Source organism: Perognathus longimembris, chromosome 7 (genome assembly GCF_023159225.1).
Source record: "Perognathus longimembris pacificus isolate PPM17 chromosome 7, ASM2315922v1, whole genome shotgun sequence".
Taxonomy (NCBI): Eukaryota; Metazoa; Chordata; class Mammalia; order Rodentia; family Heteromyidae; genus Perognathus; species Perognathus longimembris.
The window spans coordinates 48,777,405-48,801,488 of NC_063167.1; the positions used below are offsets into that span (position 1 = coordinate 48,777,405).

Here is a 24,084-nt window from a genome sequence, read left to right on the forward strand (position 1 = left end):
TTCCTTCCTTCTTTCTTTCTTTCCTTTCTTTCTTTCTCTTTCTTTCTTTCTTTCTCTTTCTTTCTTTCTTTCTTTCTTTCTTTCTTTCTTTCTTTCTTTCTTTCTTTCTTTCTTTCTTTCTTTCTTTCTTTCTTTCTTTCTTTCTTTCTTTCTTTCTATCTTTCTGTCTTTCTTTGTTTTTGTTTTGTTTTGCCACTCCTGAAGCTTGAACTCAGGGGCTGAGCACTTTCCCTGGCTTCTTTTTGCTCAAGGCTAGCACTCTTACCCCTTGAGCCAGAGCGCCACATCCGACCTTTTGTATTATATCTTACAAAAACAAGCTAAACAAATGCAGGTGTACACAAACATATTAACAAAAGTATGGTGTTTGCAGAGGAGAAATCAAATGATGTAATGCCTTAGAAAATCTACCTCACAGTCCAACAAAATGAATACCAGGAAACAATACTTGAATGGTGTAAGAGAAAGTCAAAAGGAGGGGTTAAATGAATGAAGAGAAAAAGGGAGTAGGATGCATTTATAATATTCAATGCATATCCAATGAAACTAAGAAAACTGAGAGGGGGAAATGAGGGAGAATGGTGAAAGGGGTGATGTTGATCAAAATGCATTGTACTTATAAACCAATCTGCTGAATGGTAACTCCTTTGTACAACTACTTAAAGATAATAAAAATATAACTTTCAGAAAACAAAAACCACACATGACTGTTTCTACTTTAGTTCTAAATGTCAAGCTTGGAATTGGTAATTTAACTTGCATAATATTAAAACAATTCCTTCAGAATTAGTTAAATTGTTTGTGTTTGCCAAAGATAAAAAGCATTTTAGCACAAAAGTCTTTTAAGATAGGAGTGTTATTGTCTTTGAAATGTGAAAATAGTATTAGTAAATTAAAAGTTGGATAATCAAGATTATTAAGAGTGTTACTCTAGTCAGATGCCAGTTATATTTGTTCTTTCCTACTGTATTGAACAATTTTAACTATTTAGTAATCATTCTTCATTCAAAGCTTTAATCTTAGGAAAGCCACTAAAGTGGCTTTGCCACTTTATTTGTCACTTTATTTGCCACTTCATTTCTTTGCCAGTTTGTAGACAGCATGATTCACATTAAGAAGTTTACTTAGACTAAAATATGTGATACTCATTCAAGAATCATGACCTGAAATAATGTTTGTAAGCAACAAAATAAATAAAAATTACTGTTAATGAAAAAAGCACAGAAAGTTTGTCTGTAAAACTCTAGTGAGACTATCTACATATGTGAAGCTCATTCAAGTGAACTAACTGAGTCAGCTGGAATTTAACACTCATTTTTCCCTTTAAAGATCTAGGCATACTTTTAAAAACATTGATTGAGCATACACTATGTATAAAAATCTGTGTGGGTCACTAAGGAATGTAAGAAGAAGAAACATAAATACCAAAAACAAACTTACAAGAATGACTTGAGCCTTCAAAGGTCTCTTTTTCTAAAAAAAGAAGAAAGAAATACAATACTGTATAGGAATGCATCTGTGTCTGTGGATACAAATCTTGTTCATCACTAGCCATTATTAAGATATATGACAAGTGGCTTTATATTTTTACAAGTGTTAGTCCAATAAGCTTCTTTCCCATAGCTTAGCATGCTCTTCTCACAGGCAACACTAAGGCCATTTAGTATAGGAAGTAAATAATGGGCCTCTTCCTGCTGTTCATTGAGATGGCACTCCTTTGGGGCGATTTGAGCCATATAAGTTAACAAGATCCCCTTAAGTATCCTTCAATCTAGGTAGCTTCAGACCCTTTATCTGCCACTTGGACAGCAGCCAAAAATCCTCGCCAGCCAGGATGAAGCCCTTGGTCCACATGTCCACACAAAGGTCTCTACCTCCTAGCTTCGCAGGTTATATAGATCATGTCAGACAATAGTTGGAGCTTCTTCTCCTTTGGGAGAAGGGACCTTGCCAGCCCTTTATTGGCAATAAACCTTTGTTTTTTTCTTTGTGCCTGAATGTCGGAGTGGCTTTCTGGCAGGACCTAACAAGTATTTCACTTAATAAAATCTAGGTCTGTTGACTATTGGGTTCACCATTAATATAGTAATTTTAATTTTTAAAAAAGGACACTACTTAAAAAGAATAACTTATTCTTGATTTCCAGCTGCTTTTCAAATACCAAAGATGCTGAAGTGGGAAAGGTACTGGACTTATTAATGTTAAAATGGAGTAACTCTTTTTAATCTATCAACATTTCAAGTTAAAGAATTTATCATCCGCATTTTACAGGCAGGAAATCGGAAACTTTCCATGATATTAGGTTATTTGCACAAAACTTCTAGCTTATCTGTAAAAGAGCCAAACAAAATTGAGCACAAGTCAGTCTGCTTGCAGATGCCTTGCTCTTAGCTACTATGTGAGAGAGGTCTGATATTTTCTTTGTTGTGGCATACTCAGGAATTTCCACAGCCTTTTTCCCTGCTGTGACCTCATTTAAAATTGATGAAGAATACTGGGACTGTATAAATTATTGAGAGCAATAGATAGAGAATTTCATTGGGACATGGGACAAGTTTCAAAGAAAATATTTAGCCTAGAATGTGTGTAGTAATCAGACTAAAGCATGATTAGTAAATCTTACTAAAATCAGTGATTTGATAATTGATTTTTAGAATCTATCAGTTCATAATTAATTGTATTGCATTTAGATATAAATGGAATCATTTTAGCAGAATAATATAATGAAAATAAATTTAACTTTTACAATGAGTATACACATTGGTTTTTATACTTCTTAGGGGAAAAATCGGCAGTTACTAGAGCCCCTCTATCAGTGTCTATTAATGTTCCACTTTCAGTTTTGAAAAAAGAAATGAAATTCTGTATATGATGCTACAAAAATTTATCATTGCAATAAGTACTGCAAATAATTTTTGTAAAAAGTCAAAAATGGTTAGCCTAAATTATGAAACTTCACTTTATATCTTGTGTTTCGAGTAGTAAAACTTGTAGCACAACTTTTCTTAAAAGTTAATGGGTTAAGAAATAACCACTGGCCGCTATTTTTTCCTGTTAACAATGGGTTACATTAAGAAAAGTGGTAGTTAAATATACCAATAGCCAGTTACATAGTAATACCAGATTTTATGTTTGGAAATTTCACAAACAAATTTAGAAATATCAAACAGAGAAGATCTCTTTGCATTATTCTTCCAATAACAAATAAAAAATTCTATCCAAGCTGTTCATATATAGTAGTAGTCAAGATGAGTTGGACAGCATTATAAATTGAATTTATTATTTTTCTGAGAATGATACAGGAAAAACATACATCAATACATCTGGAAAACTGATGTGCTTGTTTAAAATGCAGATTCCTGTTTGGAGCTTCCGAATCTACATTTTGAAAGAGCACTTCTGCCTTCCAGTAATTACGAGAATGCCGGATTCAAGAAGCATTGTTTCAACTCCTGTGTTTTTCCCCACTCCATATTTATGAATGATGGATAATACGAAACAAACAGCAGTGTTTTTCACCAAATATCAAAAGTTTTGATTAATTTGGTAGTTATTTATAAAATAACTATAAAATAGGGCAGGAGGACATAAAAGAAATGTAAGTTCCTATATTCTGATGTATTGCCACTCTGCGCAACATATAAATAACTGTTCAACATGACAGAATAGATACTTCCACTTTAGAAAAAGCTTTCTGAGAGCTAACGTGATTGCAGAAAAAGAGAAGTGAAGTAACCCTGATAGCTGTAAGAATAGCAAGTGACAACTCCAGAAGTTATTTCAAAGAAAACAAAATCAGTAAGATTCAAATTGAATGGAAAATAGCAAACAGAAGGGGAAAAGTAACATACTTCAAGCTTGGCATCTGGGTAGACAAAAATAGTGAAGCACTGACACAGTGATGGAATAAGAAACTCTTCTGAAATCATTAAGAAGAAGGTGGGTGTGGAAGAAAAGCGAGGAAGACTTTTATAGCCGGATCTTTATAAAATTGGTTGCTTGTATTTTGTTCCTGAGTTTATGTAGGAATGGATTTAAAACAAACTGAATTGATTGATGATTATTATTTTCTATTACAGCAATTGTTCAACTGTCAAGCTCTACGAAAACTAAGTATTCCTGATAATGACCTTTCGAACCTGCCAACCTCTATTGCTAGTTTAGTTAATCTTAAAGAACTGGACATCAGTAAAAATGGTAAGATTCTTCTCTCTTCTCCAAATACTTTGAGACTTTTATAAAATTGAAAATGTGGGGCTGGGGATATGGCCTAGTGGTAAAGTGCTCACCTCGTATACATGAAGCCCTGGGATCAATTCCTCAGCACCACATAATATAGAAAAGGCCAGAGGTGGCTCTGTAGCTCAAGTGGTAGAGTGCTAGCCTTGAGCAAAAAGAAGCCAGGGACAGTGCTCAGGCCCTGAGTTCAAGCCCCAGGACTGGCCACAAAAAGCAAAAAAAAAAAAATGTGTTTTAATGTTTTCCTTAGAAAATAATATAAAATAATTTCTTTGGCTTTTTTGTAACTGAAAGTTAATTTTTTTACAGAGATAATCCTAAATCATAACACAAAGACAGAAATATTTCTTCTCCCCTCACAATGTGCTTAACTTATGGAGGGCTACTTCTCTTTGTATTCAGATTTTGTGACCTACCAATTACTACAAAGATATAAAATGTTACCTAGCTGAACTCTGTGCTTGGCATGGCCATGGGCAGAGTCCTCTGGTTATTTCAATTGATATGCTTGGTGCCAAGGGAGAAATATGAACAAAACAGGTCTCTCCCCTTATCAGGCTTACAGTCTAATCTTTGATTTATATATTGAAGCATATCCCAAGTTATGTTTCATTTATGTCTTACCTAGGCTCCCTTAATAGAATTACATAATTCAGTGCTAGCCTCAATTTTTTTGTTGCTATTGCTATGATTTTCACTATTTATTTCCATTGCCCCAAAGAATGTCTGGCACACTGTAGGATCATAATAAATATTTGCACTATGAATTAATGAGTGAATGATTCAGAGTTATCATGAAGTTCACAGTGTCACTGGAGAATACAGAAATCCATAAATAATCACTGATATCATGAAACACTACTCAATGAAGTGCTTAATTATAAGCATTAATTACAAATTTGTAGAGAATGGGAAGACTAATTAAGATGGCTGTATTATTAGAAAACAGTTCAAGTATACGATATAAACTAAAGAATGTCTTGAAAAACAGCAGCATCTAAATAAAGGAAATAAGTTTCTTTGAAGGAGATAATAGAAATATAAATGAGAGACACAAACATCTTTCTGTACCAGCTTGATTTACCACTTAGTTTTTTGAAAGACAATCAAGGACAGACCATATGCAGAATCACAAGGAGAATAGCAATTTGGCTTACACTCACTGAAAGATAATCCCTGGCATACTATTGATATTTAATAAGAAATTTACAGGTCTTAAACTTATGTGGATAAGTAATTTTGTACTTTTACAATTACCATCTACTTATACAGTTATATATTTCTGTAAATCACTGCAAGCTCTACTCAATTTTAGTAAGAATTTGGCTAAAATATACTTAGTTTTAGATTGGTGGCCCCTATAACTTGAATTATCTCAAAGCCAATGTTTTCTACATAGACTACAGTCTCTTCTTTCTGTAGACAGTTCATCTCCTTGTCCTCTGGATTTACTGTTTTTTCTCTCCATAATTCACAAATATAATTTCACATTAAAATCTTGTTGTAAATGATTGATTAGGTACGGAAAGATAATGGCACAATTTGATAAAATAGCTTTCATCCACCACTTGTCCACATCTCCAATTGGTGATCTTTTGCTCTATTTCTTCCTCAAAGGCTACCAAAATGTTATTTCCACAGGCATCAGGCTGTCTAGTGATTTTTTCTGCCCAGAGTACTCCTCCTCCCCATGTTTTACCCCATTCTGTCCACATAGAACCTTCCTCACCTTTAAAAAGATATTCCAAGAGTCATATATTCGATGAAATCTTTTCTGACAGCTACACAAAGAAAACTGTTCCTTCTGCTGTATTTTTTTTAACCTGGTATATGGTTTTATTTTGAACTTCTCATTTTTTTGCAGTGCTAGAAATACAACCTGAGATCTTGTTCATGCTAGGTAGATATTTGCTTTTAAATTCAAGTTCTGTATATGGAACTATATTTCAATATTCTTGAAATTGAGGACTGTTTTACTCATTGAGAGCTACAAGCATAATACCTAAGAGACAGGGAAGGCAGATTCCTGATAACTATTTGGCAGTTAAACAGCATTTTATAAAATAATTTCCTTTAAATGATAAAATTATGTCAAATTTTCATCTAGCACAGAAGGAACCTTCTAAATATTTTAACTGGATTATGGAAAAGATAGAAATAAGGCTGCAATAACTAAGGAGTATTAATAAAATCAGTTCCAATCCTACTTATTTTATTTTCCTTGATTTCTCAGGTTAATATTGCTGTGATTCACAAAGGTACACGAGGCAAAAACTCATTCTATCCTCCAATATCTTTATCCAGTCAATTAACACTTGTCAAATCTACCCATTAAATATGTGGCAAGTGTATTGTCTTCATGCGTTTTCCATTGTTGCGGTCTTAGCTTAGTTTCATTTATGTTTTCTATGCCCTTGAGTAGATTATTAATTGGTTTCCTCACCTGTGTTATTTACACTATCATTACTAAACTCCTCCTCCCCAAGATAACGATAGTATTATTTCTGAATTTCTGATATTGTTGCATTACTCTCCAACCTAAGGCATTTCAGTTGATCTAGGATAAAAGATAGATTGTATGATTCCTAACATTAACCACTGAAAAACACTCACAATACTGCCCTTCTAAATGTATCCCCAAAATGAATGATCTAAACTTTTGAACTTTATGGTCTCACTTTTAAAATCACTCCTCAAATACTTAAAATTGCTTTGCTATCTCTTTAACTCTGCTTATAATACTTCTTTTATATAAACTATCGTTCATCTTTTTTAAATTAAATTTCATTGTCAAGGTGATGTACAGAGGGATCATATACATAAGGTAGTGAGTACATTTCTTGTCAAACTTGTTACCTCCTCCCTTGTTTTTCTCCCAATCCCCACCCCCACCCCACCACCCCCCGCCAGTCCCTCTCCCAAGTTGTACAGTTCATTTCCAGCATACTGTCTTGTGAGTATTGCTGTTGCACTGGTTTGCCCTCTGTCCTTTGTCTCTCATGGAGGGGAAGGGAGACGAACGACAAAAGAAATAACTTCATATAGTACATTAAAAACAACTACCACAAAGATGGAGCTTGAACTCAAGGCTTGGAGACCTTCCCTCATCTCTTTCGCTATAGGCTGGAGCTCTACCACTTTGCTCTGCAGCACCACTTCCGGTTTTCTGGTGGTTAATTGGAGATAAGAGTCTCAAGGACTTTCCTGCTCAGGCTGGCTTTGAATCATAATCCACAGATCTCAGCCACCCAAGTAACTAGGAAAAGCTTCTATTTTTGTGGTGGCAGATATTGATATTTTTCATTTTTAGGTCTGATTTTATGCCTTTCAATAGTGTTGTGTGATTTTCTTCGAGTAGGATTAAGTTGCGTAAACTTTACCTTATCCAGAGCATTTTTCTTGATGCTATATAGAAACATCACTGATATTTATTCCCTTTGTCTTGACATAACAATACTGAATATAATTTATATTATATAACCAATAGATTATTTGGATTTTATGTGAATTTAAAAATTTAAAAACATGAATTTAAAAATTCATGTTGCTATAATTATTTTCTTTTGATCTAATTCTCATATCTTTTATCATAATGACTTCCTTTCTTTTTATATATTTTTTTTATTATCAAGCGGAATTACAGAGAGGTTACAGTTTCATACATTAGGCATTGGATACATTTCTTGTACTTTTCGTTACCTTGTCCCTCATTCCCCCCTCCCCCCTTTCCCTCCCCACCCATGAGTTGTTCAGTTCATTTACACCAAACAGTTTTGCAAGTATTGCTTTTGTAGTTGTTTAAAATGACTTCCTTTCTTATAAACTATAACCAAACTGGGAAATAATCCATTCCATCACCTGTTTTTTTATTATTTTATTTTCTATATTGCCTATTATCTTCTCTAAAATGTTTATCCACCTCTACCATATCTGAAAACCTTTTCTCCTTTGTATTCCTAACATAATTTAGCTGTTCTATCTCCCTGCTGTTGCTTGTACCAACCTTGTAAGAACTTCTTCCAATCTTTGAATCCTTTGAAGCCCCTTTGTGACTTTGAAGCAACTTTCTGTCTTATTAGTCTCTTCTCTTGTTTATTTATTTTCTAATTTATTGATTTCTACTTTTCTAGTTCTACTACAATTATTTTTACTGTGCTTCTTCTTCCACTATTTTACTGTTTAGCCAGCTGAATTTAGGATTCTAAAGCATTTGAGTTTTTTTGTCATCATTTTTACTGAAATATATTGTCAACTACTGGCTCAATGATTCCTGTTTCTTTCTATTGCTTTTGTTGCCTTGTGATGAAGTAAATGGTCATTTTCAAAATGTTCCTGTTGCATATAAAAAGATATGTATCCTCCCATTGATCAGTATAGGCTAAGGACCTACAAATATTACATGTTAATCACCGTTAGGTTGTCAGCTTCTCTAGGAAAAGTATTGAATGTTCATCATTTTTACATATTTGAAATATTGAAAGAGTGGAAAAGGGGTGATCAATAGCACTAAGTTGTAATCATATAGGAGAAGTAAGATAGTGTATTATTGCATAGTATGATAGCTATAGATAATAATGTGATGGACTCCTTGGTACAATTAACTCACAGTGAAATACATGAATAAATGAAAGTAAAACAGTCTCTGCAGGAAGGTGAGTAAAGAAAGTGAGTAAATAGGATAACTATGGTTAGAGATATATTTGCAAATATGAAAACAGAATAATGAAGCCTGTTGACCATTATAGAAGACAAGAGGAGTATGCAAGACTGATCGAAGGAGTGTGTTTGATAGGACACATTATGTATGTATGAAAATGTCACAATGACTCCACCATTCAGCTAATGTATGTTAATAAAGAATGTTTAAGAAAAAGGCTAAAGCTAAAGTACTATATATTTTGAAAGTTAGAAGAAAGAGGCTTGAATATTTTTACCAAGCAGATGATACATGTTTGAGGAAGTATTTAAGTATGCATAATTGGATTTTAATATTACCCAATGGGCATAGGTATTGAAATGCCACATGGTACCTCATGAATATGTAGTTACTTTGTTCTTATTCATCAGTTCAAATAAACTTAACTCTAAAACCTAACCCAATACTTAGAATATTTACCTACTTGGAACATTCAAAATATCAAATTAACTGGAAAGTAGTGAAGTGGAAAATGAGATTTCAACTTCTTGTGTTCAATAAAGATTGAATTCTTCCTTCCTTAAAAATAAATACATTAACCTTGAATTTTATAAAGAAGATTCAGTCAATTTCATCAAAATTTAGTCATCTATCATCTGTGTAAAAAGAAATAACTATGCTGTATATAAACCACCCAGTCTCTCATCATTGTCTATTCCCTAATTATATGCAGAAATCCAAAAGAAAATGAACTACTTTCCATCCCAATGGATTTTTATCTATTATTCCACATATCTTAGTTCAGTAGTAAAATTAAAATCCTATGTGTATCCGTGATAAATACTTTTCATGATATTGTGATCTCTGAATCCACAGTCTGTGCCTGTTTGTAAAGCTGATACATGGTCATAATGTAGTAAATTGTTTTGTATGATAAAGTAAGATAATGAATGCTAAGGTTTAATTAGGCAGTGATTTCATTTCAAATTTGATTGTTGATTTGTCATAGCAGCATAGAGACTCTGACACTATAATTTAAGGACTTAAATGAAAATGAATTAATGTGAAAGCTCTTGTTAATTCTCTAGCAATTAAGTGATTTTTCTCTCATCCTCTAAAACTTATTTCTATACATGAATGGATTTGAACAGCACCATAGTGGGCAAAATCACTATTGTTAGCTATAATGAAAGGCAATCAGAGTTGACTTGCCAGTTATTCCACCCCCATCTCCAAATGCACACAAAACACTGAAGATAAATCACATCTTCTATTTGGAGGGAAGAAAAGGAAATTTTCCCTTTCTAACAAAGCTGAGAGAATAGATTTCATAGCCAATTAAATGATAAAAATAAAAAGCTTAAAAGCATATTAAGAGAATACAGATTCACAGTGTATATATTTTTTAAATCTGGAGGAAAACTATTCTTGGGAACTTTGGGAAATACTTCAGATTTGTGATCATAAATCCAATGTGATATCAGTGAGGTTATTTTATTTCTAGCTTCACTGAGCAAGAGCTAGAGAACAGAATTGAAGCGGGGTTGTAGTTTTGCTGAACAATGCACAGTGCTATGAGCAAAAAGGAAAAGAGGTGTCCACAAAGGTGTAGTTTGATGATTAACCACAAAAATCTGAATGAGATGTAAAGGGGAGAATGGAAACCTGAAGACTTGGGTGAGTGTGTGAGTGGTACAAGGCGAGACAGAGGCATTAGTGGATTGATGGCTTGGAGGGGCTCAAAGATGGTTGTGGATGTGTGAGGGAGTGGACCTTAAAGGATAGTCATATGGAGCCACATGGATTTTTCAGCTGACTTTCAGTCCAAAAAGTACTTAGGTTTAAACTGGGGAAACCACATTAGTAGCTTGAAGGAAAGAGTTAGGAAAGAAAGAACTAGGAAGGAAAGAACTAATTGTAAGTTTTCTAGGGACTAGGGGAATAATATTATTATTCAGTGGTTCTCAATATGCAAATCATGTCCCCTTTGATGTTTGGCAAAAAAAAAAAAGACAACTTAGAGTAAAGCTTATTATTTTGTCTATTTAATGCCTGACTTTTAACACAGTTGTGTTGTTAGTCTGAAAATCACTAATGCTTCCTTCACTTTAAGACAGCTTTCCCTTTCTACAGATTTTACTTTGGCCCATGATTATAATGTAAAAATAAACTGAAGATAGGTTCCATGATAGCCATTAAAGAACTTTATGAACCAAAATCAAATGCCCTTCTCCAGCCACCTTCTCAGCCTGATGCCAGAACTTGTAACTCTTTCTAATGTTTTCATCATGAAATAGCATGCATTAAGTGTGTTGCCAGCATTTACTCCATGGGAGACAAAGCCTACCAAAGTACAAAGTACAGCAAAGAAAGGAACTTCTACCCATCTCCTTGCCCATCTAAGGTCGAGCTCTATCAACTAGACTAACCAATCTTAGAATTAAAGCAGAGCCTCTTCTGAACTTATTAGCCTATTCTCTGTATTCTAGTGAATATTAAAAAAAGTAAGAATCCTCCTCTCCACTACACCATGCTTCCTCCTAGCCTAAACACCATGAAAATAAGAACTGAAGCTTACATTATCTATATACATCCACCACAGCCTCTATCAAAGTACAAACATAGTGAATATTCAAGAAAGTGACTGATAATGAAGAAAAGTTTCATTCACCATATACGAAACGGTATTAAACACTCCATTTCACATAACATGTTTAAGCATCTGAATGAAACTATATCATTCATAATTTGGTATTTGTTAAGAAGTCAGCTATATTGTTTGTATAGAGACAGTTCCCTTTTCATCTTCACACACTAAGAATCTAAAGTCTGCTAAAATCCAGTATTTCTTTCAATGTTTGTAAAATATTTTAGCTCTTTCCTTCAAGCTATTACTGTGGTTTCCCCAGTTCCAACCTAAGTAATTTTTGGGACTATCAAGAAACTGAAAGTCAACTGATAAATCTATGTGTGGCTCCATATGACTATCTTTTAAGGTCCACTCCCTCACACATCCACAACCATCTTTGAGTCCCTCCAAGCCATCAATCCACCAATGCCTCTGTCTCACCTTGTACCACTCAGGCACTCATCCAAGTCTTCAGGTTTCCTTTCCCCTCTTTACATTTCATTCAAAAAAAAATTTTTTTTGGTGGCCAGTCTTGGGCCTTGAACTCAGGGCCTGAGCACTGTCCCTGGCTTCCTTTTGTTCAAGGTTAGCACTCTGCCACTTCAGCCACAGCGCCACTTCTGGCCGTTTTCTATATATGTGGTGCTGGGGAATCGATCCCAGGGCTTCATGTATACGAGGCAAGTGCTCTTGCCACTAAGCCATATTTCCAGCCCTCAAATTTTTGTGGTTAATCATCAAACTACACCTTTGTGGACACCTCTTTTCCTTTTTGCTCATAGCACTGTGCTTTGTTCAACAAAACTTACAACCCTGCTTCAATTCTGTTCTCTAGCTCTTGATCAATGGAGCTAGAAATAAAATAACTCAACCTTACTGATATCACATTGAATTCATGATCACAAATCTGAAGCATTTCCCAAAGTTGTTTTATAATTCTCTCTATATCCTGGTGATGATTTGGTGTCTCTGTTATGCCCAAGTCGTGAGAAGACCACCAAGAAGACCACTGAGAGCCACACGTTCTGAAATGCAAAAGCAAAGCTTTATTCAGGCAAGCTGCAGGTCGGGCCTCATACACTCCGACGCAGTGGAGGTTAGGAGGAAGCCCCGAGCTGAGATTTCACAGGGCTTATAAAGGCAAAAAACCAAGTTATAGCAATCAGGTGTTCAAGCAAAATTAGGATACGGGTACAAATCTGATTGGCTCAGGGCTCGAGGCATTCTGGGGCGGTTAGAGTTAAGCATTCCCAGGCGGTTGGAGTTAGTTTCCTGACCGGCTGGGCTAGCCGGGATAATTGGTAGGCTGGGTTACTCATAGTTTAAATAATAAACAAAATGGGGGCTGCCTGAAAATGAGGTTTACTTTAATTCTTCAGTCTCCTGTCTTCAAAGCTCTCAAATCTCATCTCCCATATGCATGAATGTTGATCCTGCTCCCTTGGGAACATTAGAGATCTGAGAAGATAATTTCTACCTGTGAATGTCTGTGCCCATATTTCTTAATTTTTTGCGATATAATGACACATGAATTATTTCAAGTTAAAAATCTTCCTAGGGAAGGAGTCTAGAAGAAGATGGCGGAGGAGCAGCAGAGCCTATCTAAGCTTGCTCCAAGAACCCAGTTTTTCTTCTACAGGGAAACTTCTACCCCTAAAGACATAGCCCAAGCCAGGTATAACAGTACAGAGCTTCAAGTTAGGAAGGAAAAAAACGAGAGAGCAGATCCAAGAATCCATGCAAGCGGTGCTGCCACCAGCCCGCTGCTTACTCAGGGGAACCAAGCCCACACCTACCTCTGACACACACCAGCGACAAGGAGAGAAACCCACCAGACAGCAATAGGCAGACTCAGTCCACAAGCAGAGCAGGAAAACTCTGGAGAACCAGAATACTTTACAAAAGACAGTCTCGCTTGAGTCTGCACCCACAGAATGTCATTCGGAAAGTAGTCCTTCCCCCCATCCACCATAATGAATCTCCATCTTTGTCCCTGGTATAGATGAACAGAGCAAACCAGAAATAAAGTATGCCAAGGGAAAGTAAGGTCATCTTTGAAAAGGGCAAAGGTGCTGGAGTAGCAAGCCCCAGCTCCACCCAGGGGAAGGAGTCCCAGCCCAGACCGGAGGAACTGCCGAGGGGCGAGCAGCCCTGTGAGTGGCCCTGCAACACCAGTAAACACAAGAGGCCCACCTCCAAGCCGCCATCACTGCCCCTATTACTGAGAAAGCAACAGACTGGTTTCCCAGGCCAAACATTGTCCACTAGTGTCTGGGGACACCCAGCCTCTTCTCACAAACCCCAGCGAAGGACACAGCCAGCCCCACCCAGGAGGGAGGAACTTCCTTGCAGGCAGATACATCCTGCCAGCAAGAGCCTGCGGCCTTGCCCCTCAGCAGCCCCAAGGTCCCACTCAGGACCTGCCACCAGCAGTCTGGGAGTCACAGTGCAGGCTTGGCAGGGCCAATTTGGAAGTCGCAGCCCCGGTGCTGCAGCCAACTCAGGAGTTGCAGCCCGGCCTTGGCAGATAATTTGGGAGGCGCAGCCAAGGGTGCCACAGGCAATTCAGGAGTTGAAGCCCCAGCACCGCAGGCAATTTAGAAGTTGAAGCCCCTGCACCACAGGCAATTCAGTAGTTTGAGTTGGGGCTCCATGGGCAGGTCGGGGGTCCCACCCAAGGCTCTGTCTACAGTTTCAGGGTCCCACCCTGGGCACGGCTCCACAGTTCAAGGATCCCACCCAGGGCGCCCCAGGCAACTCAGTGGTCTCAGCCAGAGTCCACCCCCACACAGTCACCAGCACAGGGGTTCCAGCCGGGGCCACATAGGCAGCTCAAATGTCTCAGCTGGAGTCCGACGCCCGCTGTCACCATCCCAGAGATCCCAGCTGGGACCACCACAGGCAGCACAAGGGTCACAGCCAAAGCCCATCGCATGCCTTCAGCAGCCCAGGGCTCCCATCCGGGACCCACAGCAGGCAGCTCAGGAGGCCCAGCCAGAACCCACCACCTGCCCTCAGCAGCCCAGAGGCACCAGCCAAGTGCCACAGGCCCCACTGCCCCCGAGATAGAACGCTGCTACTGGCAATGCCTTGGGAGCAACAGACTGGTTCCCCAGGACGACCACAATCCCCCAATTACTGAGGGGACCCAACGTCTACCCACAACCCTCCTAGAACCACAAAGGCACCACCGCCCAGGACCTCCAGAATCCCTTGAGCCCAGGTTAACAGTAGGCAAGATAATAGGCATCCGGGGTCAATCTGAATGAATCAAAGGTGTTCCTAGAGCAATTGTATCAACCCAAAAAGAAATAACGACAAGATTGTAACAGTATACAACAGAACTACTGTATACATGGTGCAGGGTTGGTTTTTACTTCCAAAGTCTAATTTGTGGGTACACCAAATATGCTGCTATACCTCCAAAAAGAGAAATAACTTACCTGTCTAGGTCTGTGTACCTATCAGAATAGCACAACAGGACCTGACAAGGTCTGGTTCAGGTCATAAACAGTGCCAAAGGAGGCTAGCAGACTAGCATCCCAAATCCAACACAAAAACACAGAAACACAAAAAGTATGGCAAGACAGGGAAACTCATCACCCACTCAAAACAAACAGGAAACAGCATTCAACTGAAATCCCAGAGGAGGGCCCTCAAAATGCTCTACCAACTGTGCTGATAAAAATGACAAAGGAAAAGTTTGAGTCTCTCCAGACAAGTATCCTAGAGCATGAGGAGATAACTGAAAAATAATTCATGAGTGTGATGAATCCAATCGTAAGTTAATACTGGACTTCATGACCTCCACAAACAGAATGATACACGAACTCCATCAGAAATAAAAAGAGTCCTATGAAAAGATAACTACTCAGCTAAAAGACATTAGAGACAGCACCCAAAACCCAATCAATGAAGTAAGGAAGTCCATACAGGACCTAAGATAGAGTTATAGCAGAGACATGGAAGCCATCAAGAAAGATCAATCCGAAGGTAAGGAGATAAGAAACCAAGTTGTAAGTTTAGGGAGCAGACTGGACGATGCAGAAGATCAAATCTCAGGAATTGAGGACAGCCTAGACATTATGGAGAAAGAACAAAAATCAATACAAAATCAAACCAAAAAGCAAGACAGATAACTTCAGGAGCTTCAAGACACAATCAGGAGGCCCAATATAAGACTAATAGATATTGAAGAAAACCTAGAAAAAGAAGTCAATGGAATAGGCAACTTATTTAACAGAATATTAGCTGAGAACTTCCCAAACATCCAGAAGGACAGGCCTATACAGACACAAGAAACATTTAAGATCCCAAACAGACTAGACCAGAAAAGGAGTTCCCATCGACACATTGTAATCAAAACAAGATCAATAAAGGCCAAAGAAAGATTCCTTAAAGCTGCTAGGGAAAAGAGAACAATCACATATAAAGGAAAACCAATCAGAATCACCACAGATTTCCCAGAAGAGACCATGAAAGCAAGGAGAGCCTGGAATGATGTTTGCCATATCCTAAAGAAAAATAACTTCCAACCAAGAACTCTGTACCCAGCTAAACTCTCATTCATAGCTGAAGGTCAAATAAAAGTCTTCCATAGCAAGAAAAAATTGAACCAATATATCTCCACCAAACCAGCATTACAGAATATCCTCAAAGATGTCCTCCAAATCTGGATTGTGGTCTTGGTGGTTTTTGATGTGGAGGACATCTTTGAGGATTAGTTAAGCAAAAAGGGAAGACACAGTCCCTACAAAGATAGATATGATTAAAGGAACAAGCAATCACCTCTCAATCCTATCAATATTAATGAACTTAACACTCCAATTAAACGACATAGATTGACAAGTTGGATCAAAAACAAGATCCATCTTTTTGCTGCCTCCAAGGGACTCATCTTGTCAGCAAAAGCAAACATATTCTAAAAGTGAAAGGCTGAAATAAAATCAAAGGGCCCCTGCAAGCAGGCTGGACTCACAATCTTAGAATCAGATAAAATTGACTTCAAACTAAAAACAGTAAAAAGAGACAAAGAAAGTTACTATACACTAATAAAAGGATCTTTCCTACCGGAAGACATAATCATCCTAAACATCTACACACCAAATACAGGAGTCAGTAGACTCTAAAAACTTTCATAGACCCAAACACATTGATTGTCGGAGATTTTAACACACCACTCTCACCTCTGGACAGATCAACACGCCAAAAACTGAGCAAAGAAACCTCAGAACTAAGCAACTGCATAGACCATCTAGACTTAACTGACATCTACAGAATATTCTATCCAACGACATCTGAATATACATTCTTTTCAGCAGCACATGGAACATTCTCCAAAATAGATCACATGTTAGGGCACAAAGAAAACCTGTAAAATTCAGAAACATTGAAATCTTCCCTTGCACTCTCTCAGACCACAGTGGAATAAAACTAGAGCTCAATGCAAAAGGCCACCAAAAAAAACTCCACAACTCATGGAGACTCAACAATACATTGCTGAACCAGCAATGGATCATCAAGGAAATCAAAACAGAATTTCAAATGTTTATGGAACTAAACCAAGATGAACACACAAATTACCAGCTCCTCTGGGACACAGCATAGGCAATACTCAGAGGAAAATTTATAGCCCTGAACACCCACATCAACAAATTGGAGAAATCCCAATTCAACAACTTAACAAAGCAACTTAAACTCCTTGAAAGCGAGCAACAAGCCAAACCCCCAAGCCAATGAACAGAAGCAAATAATTAAAATCAGAGCAGAATTAAATGACTTGGAATCCAGAAAGAATGAACAAAACAAAGAGTTGGCTCTTTGAAAAAATTAACAAGGTAGACAAACCCCTAGCAAACCTGACCAAAAAACGTAGACAGCACACCCAAATAAACAAGATCAGAGATGAAACAGATAACATCACCACAGAAACAACAAAGACCCAACATATAATAAGGGAGTATTTTGCAAACCTATACACCAACAAATTTGAGAACCTGGAAGAAATGGACAAGTTCTTAACAAAAATTGATATGGCCAAACTCCAAGAGGACATATATCTACTGAACATACCCATATCCAGCAATGAAATTGAAGCCACAATAAGTAATCTACCTTCCAATAAAAAGCCCAGGTCCAGGTGGATTCCCAGCGGAATTCTACAAGGATTTAAAAACAGATCTCACACCAGCACTCCTCAAACTCTTCAATGAAATAGAGAGTAAAAACTCACTATCAAACACATTCTACTATGCTAGCATAATGCTAATCCCAAAACCAGATAGGGACACCTCAAGGAAAGAGAACTATAGACCCATCTCCTTGATGAACATCGATGCAAAGCTTCTCAACAAAATTCTGGCCAACCGACTTCAACAAGTCATCAAAAAAAATCATACACCATGATCAAATTGGATTCATTCAAGGGATGCAAACTTGGTCCAATATATGCAAGTTAATTAATGTAATCCACCATATCTTCCAGAGCAAGGTAAAGAATCACATGGTTATATCACTAGATGCAGAAAAGGCATTCAATAAAATCCAGCACCCATTTATGATAAAAGCCCCGGAAAAACTGGAATTCTAAGGAACATTCCTGAATATAATAAAGGCAGTCTATGACAAACCAAAAGCAAGCATAATTCTAAATGGTGAAAAGCTAAAGCCATTCCCTTTAAAATTAGGAGCAAGACAGGGATGTCCACTCTCTCCTCTTCTCTTCAACATAGTACTAAAATTCCTAGCTAGAGCAATTAGGCAAGAAGAAAACATAAAGGGGATCTAAATAGAAAAAGATGAAGTCAAACTCTCTCTCTTTGCAGATGACATGATCCTATACCTAAAGAACCCCATAGACTCTATTCCCATGCTACTAGAGCTGATCCAAAACTTTGGCAAAGTAGCTGGATATAAAATAAATCTTCAAAAATCAATGGCTTTTATATACACTAAAAACCTGAAGAGCGAGACTGAAATCAGAAAATCAACTCCTTTTGCAATAGCCTCAAAAACAATCAAATACCTAGGAATAACCTTAACCAAAGAAGTGAAAGTACTCTATGATGAGAACTTTAAAAACCTAAAAAAGGAAATTAAGGCAGAACTAAGGAAATGGAAAAACCTCCCATGCTCCTGGATTGGGAGGATTAACATCATGAAAATGGCAATATTACCAAAAGGTATCTACAAATTCATTGCAATACCCATCAATATCCCAACATCATTCTTCAATGAGATAAAGGAATCAATTCAGAAATTCATATGGAACAATAAAAAAACCCAAATAGCAAAAACAATCCGATATAGAAAGAACAGTACAGGAGGAATAACAATACCAAACTTTAAATTGTACTACAAAGCTATAGTAATAAAAATAGCTTGGTACTGGCACAAGAACAGGCCTGAGGACCAGTGGAACAGAACTGAAGATCCAGAAATTAACCCACAGACCTACGGCTACCTAATCTTTGACAAAGAAGCTAAAAATATAGGTTGGAACAAAGACAGCCTCTTCAACAAACGGTGCTGGCAAAACTGGGTCAAGGGCTGGGGATATAGCCTAGTGGCAAGAGTGCCTGCCTCGGATACACGAGGCCCTAGGTTCGATTCCCCAGCACCACATATGCAGAAAACGGCCAGAAGCGGTGCTGTGGCTCAAGTGGCAGAGTGCTAGCCTTGAGCGGGAAGAAGCCAGGGACAGTGCTCAGGCCCTGAGTCCAAGGCCCAGGACTGGAAAAAAAAAAAAAAAAAAAAAAAAAACTGGGTCAACACCTGTAACAAACTAAAACTAGACCCCTATATATCACCCTGCACCAAAATCAATTCCAAATAGATCAAAGACCTGGAAATAAAATCAGACACCCTGAAAACTCTACAAGAAGAAATGGGAGAAACTCTAGGACTCCTTGGCACTGGAAGAAACTTCCTCAACAAAGACCCAGAAATGTAGAAAATCAAAGAAAGGCTGGACAAGTGGGACTGTATCAAACTGCAGAGCTTCTGCAGGGCAAAGAATATAGCTCCCAAGATAAATAGAAAGCCCACAGATTGGGAAAAGATCTTCACCAGCCATACAATGGACAAAGGCCTGTTATCTAAAATATACACAGAATTCAAAAAGTTAAATTCCTACAAAACAATCAAAGAAACAACAGCCCTCTCAACAAATGGGCTAAAGACCTAAAAAGAGACTTCTCTGAAGAGGAAATGAGAATGGCCAAGAGTCATATGAAAAAGTCACTGGCCATAAAAGAAATGCAAATCAGAACAACAATGAGATACCACCTCACTCCAATAAGAATGTCTATTATCAGAAAATCTAATAATAACAAATGTTGGAGGGGATGTGGCCAAAAGGGAACTCTACCACATTGTTGGTGGGAAACCAAACTCATTCAAACCCCTCTGGAAAGCAGTGTGGAGGTTACTAAGAAGGCTAAACATAGAGCTCTCATACAACCCAGAAGCCACACTTTTGGGCGTCTACCCAAAAGACTATAAGCAAGACCACACTAAAGCCACCAGCATGACTATGTTCATCACAGAACAACTTGTCATCACTAAAACATGGAACCAAGCTAGATGCCCCTCAGTAGGCTAGTGGATCAGGAAAATATGGTACATATACACAATGGAATTCTATGCTTCCATCAGAAGGAATGACACTGCCTCATTTGTAAGGAAATGGAAGCAATTTGAAAAAAAAATCATACTAAGTGAAGTGACCCAGACCCAAAGAAACATAAACCCTATGGTGTCCCTCATAGGGAATAGATAGTACAGGAATAAGCTAGTCGTGGTAGAAGACCAAAAAACCCCAATAGCTACACTCATATGACCACATAAGAAGATGCCAAGTGGAATGAACTCCATGTTATGGAAACAAGAGTTATACCACTGTTGTAATTATTCTCAACATGCCATGTGAACTCATACTACTTTTTTTTCTCTTTTTCCTTGTCAGTTTGTTTGACTGAGTGATTTGCCTAGTCTTGTTTCTCTTGTAGTCCCTTCCTGTGGCTGTACTACATCTGAGTACCCTGGATATTTTCCTATATGGGTTATAGAACTGGGGAAGGGAGAGGGAATACCAAAATCGAGAGACAAAGAACAAAAAGACAAATCATTCAAAAAGCAGCACTTAGAAACCATTTGGTGTAAACCAACTGCACAACTCTTGGGGGGAGTGGGAAAGAGGGAAGGGGGAGGGAGGAAATGAGGGAGGTAGTAACAAGTAGAACAAGAAATGTACTTACTGCCTTTCATATGAATCTGTAACCCCTCTGTATCACATTTTGACAATAAAAAATTGAAAGAAAAAATCTTCCTAGGTATATTATTAAACTCAGTTTACTAATTTCCTTATTTCTGAGTGAATATACTTGAAACGTTTAGAAAAATTAGAAAAATATATTTATTTGTATTCATGTTATACATACATATATAACAACAAATATATATATAAATGTATATGCAGATATATATACATATATGTGTATATATATATATATATATATTTGCAGAAAATGAGATGGACCAATCTCAAAGACTAGTTAATAAAGTCAAATCTAATGATCTTTTTATTTTTGGTGCTGGTCTTAGAGCTAGAACTCAGACCCTATCCATATGACTGACCATTTTTCTTCAAAGTTCTACTACTTGAGCTACAGCTCTACTTCCAACTTTTGTTAGTGCTGAATTGGAAATAAGAGTCTCATGGACTTTCCCACACAGGCTGGTTTCAAATTAGATCCTCAAATCTCAGCCTCCTGAGTAACTAGGATTACAAATCTAATACTTTTAATAGGAAGTAGCATAATAGTGTAAAAATGAGTAAAGTAGATGTTGTTAAAAATGGATTCATTTCTATAAATGTCCATTTTCATATTTAAACTCCCATTTGATATTTAAAGAATATAAATAATTATGAACTTTAAAGCTTTAAATGGCCAAAGCTTTCAGTGTGTAGCTCAACATCCATTAGAGAAATAATATTGCCTAATATAGCTCCTTCAGAATTATTAAAATAATTAAATGACTTGCATTAATGTAATCATTTTAGTTATTATTTGTTGGACACCTATCACGTCCCAAGTTTGATATGAAGTGTTTCACAATAAATTTTGCAGAACAACTCTTTGAATTAGACAAAGGATCCACAGGGAACACTCACATATCATAATGTCTGCTAAAGCTACATGGATAGTTAGTGACAAAACAGGGACCCTATCACACTTTCTCAACTTTACTTTAAATACTATGCTATCTAAACTTCTTTTAAGTGAAGATAAATTTTAATAGTATTTCCTGAGCCAGGCACCAGTGGCTCATAACTGGAATACCTGCTACTCAGGAAGCTGAGATCTGAGGATTGCAGTTCAAAGCCAGCCCAGGGAGAAAAGTCTATGAGACTTTTATTGACAATATTTCCTGAACTCCAGAACCCATATATTAGTGCATGTAGTAAAGTTCCCTGGTTACCTCTTTTTTTTTTTTGACATAAGCCAATGAAGGCATGTTTCACAAGTCAATTAAAACAGCTAGGAAACCCACAGCAAAAATACTGCTGAACATCCACTTCACAGCTAAAGCATATAGCAAACTCTTCTTATCCTCTTACATTTTGTTTTCACTGATTTTAGTAGTTGTCTCATTAATCTGTTAATCATATTTTAGCTTATTTGTTAAGCATGCAAGCCAGGATTCTCCCCACATTTTATAAATTTCCTGCTAAATTATTTAAACACACTAGCTGTTCTGTCACTTAGATCTTGGCAAGGATTGTCTAGGGACTTTTAACCTGATCTAACCTAAACTTCTGGTTTGTTATGTCCTTTTGATAGCAAATGTCCGTTCAAAATCTCTTGGAAAAATGATACATGCAAAATAAAAATATTGAGTTCTAGAACAACTAAAAATCCTTTTTCAGATCTAAGCATTTATTGCTTCCAATTATACAACTTATTTTATGCTCAGTTTAGTTTAAAGATTTGTTGAATTTTTTTCTAGTATTCTCTCTTCTCTTTTCTCTGTTCTCTTCTCTCCTCTCTTTCTAGGTAGTACTTCAGTTTGAAATCAGGACTTGCCAGAAAGGCACTCTCAATTGCACCATTCTCTCATCCCATTTGTTTTAGTTATTTTTATATGATTTCCCACTTTTTATCTGAGCCAATCTCAGATCATAATATTTGGCCTTCCAAGTAGGTAGAAATACAGTTATTGAGTCACCATATCTTTCCTTTTCCTTTTAAAATATCCTTTAACCCAACACTTTATGGAGAATAAAGCAACTTCTTAAAAGTCAACATTGAGATGCATTTATTTATAAACTACTTTGTGAAACTACTTAAAGTTCACAAGAAAAATAATAAAATCTACTATGTTCATAGGAATTGTCATCCATTCATTTAATGGGGCTTCACTAACTTGCAATACAGCTTGATCCTCCATCAAAATCCCTGAAACAGATTTGCATCAGGAAGCTTTTTCAATGTGTAGCCATTCATTTATCTGAAGTCTTATTTTGATCTGAATATGGGGGAGTTACAATGTCATTGACACTTTCATTATACTCTGAAGGCTCTACAACAAAATATTAAAAATTGTGGGGTGCATAACAAACACCAAGGTGCAGGCAGATTCTAGGTGTGGTGAGGGTGTTTGCCTTGTAAGCAGCACCTTGTAGACAGTTAAGTAATTTGGAAAAGTCAGACAGCTAGCTACCCTTTACCCTCTCACTATTTTCACATGGGAAAAGGGGGAAAGCATCTCACCTCAGTCTCTTTTCTGAGGGCACTAATCCTATATGAAAGGGTCTCAAATTTTATTATCAAATCATCTCTAAAAGTTCCAGCCTTCTAATACCATTTCTGCAAAGGTTAGGATTTCAGTACTTGAATTTGAGAGGGGCATAATGATTAAGACTGTTACAGGCCACATACTGACCACTTTGTAGCAAATAACTAGTTATCCATTTTATTTAATCCAATAATATGATTTTAAGAAAATTCCTTATCTTTATATTTTAGTGAAATACCTAATATATCCTAGTGGGAGGATTTTTAAGACTAAAGATGATAGTGGATTTATTTGGCAATAACTTTAAGTTCATTATTAGGTAATCTAACTTAAAAAATTAAAACTGATTTGTTGGAATACTGAAACTCATTTAAATTTTACTAAATAGAGTAACAAGAAAAACTAAAAGAGAATGGAAATTTGATCATAGAACATTATATGCATATCTAGATATCACAAAGAAACCACTTCTTACAATTATGTATAAAATAAACAATGCAATCTGGGTAACAAAAGTAACTATGATGGATATTAGATGTAAATAATTTATTCATCTTATAACTGAAAGCTTTTATTTTTTGGCAAAAATATCTTCATTTCCCCTCGTACCTACTCCCAAAGACTGGTAATCACGGGGTTTTGTTTTTGATAAGAGGTCAATTTTTTGAGATGTCTCATCTACATAGGATAATGTAATAATTTTGTGTGTGTCTGGTATTTTCAGCTAGAATTATATACACTGGGTCCATCCAAGTTATTTCATATGGAAGGATTACCTTCC

General features: G+C 36.8%; 1 protein-coding gene across 2 annotated transcripts in view; it reads left to right on the forward strand.

The window, feature by feature from the left end:
• The window catches only part of Lrrc7 (leucine rich repeat containing 7), a 374,249-nt gene that overhangs the window by 105,894 nt on the left and 244,271 nt on the right, over positions 1 to 24,084 (forward strand). For both annotated transcript variants that reach the window (XM_048349940.1, XM_048349941.1), the window contains exon 3: positions 4,080 to 4,197. In XM_048349940.1, the coding sequence (XP_048205897.1) occupies positions 4,080 to 4,197 (118 nt within the window). The remainder of the gene's footprint in view (positions 1 to 4,079; positions 4,198 to 24,084) is intronic.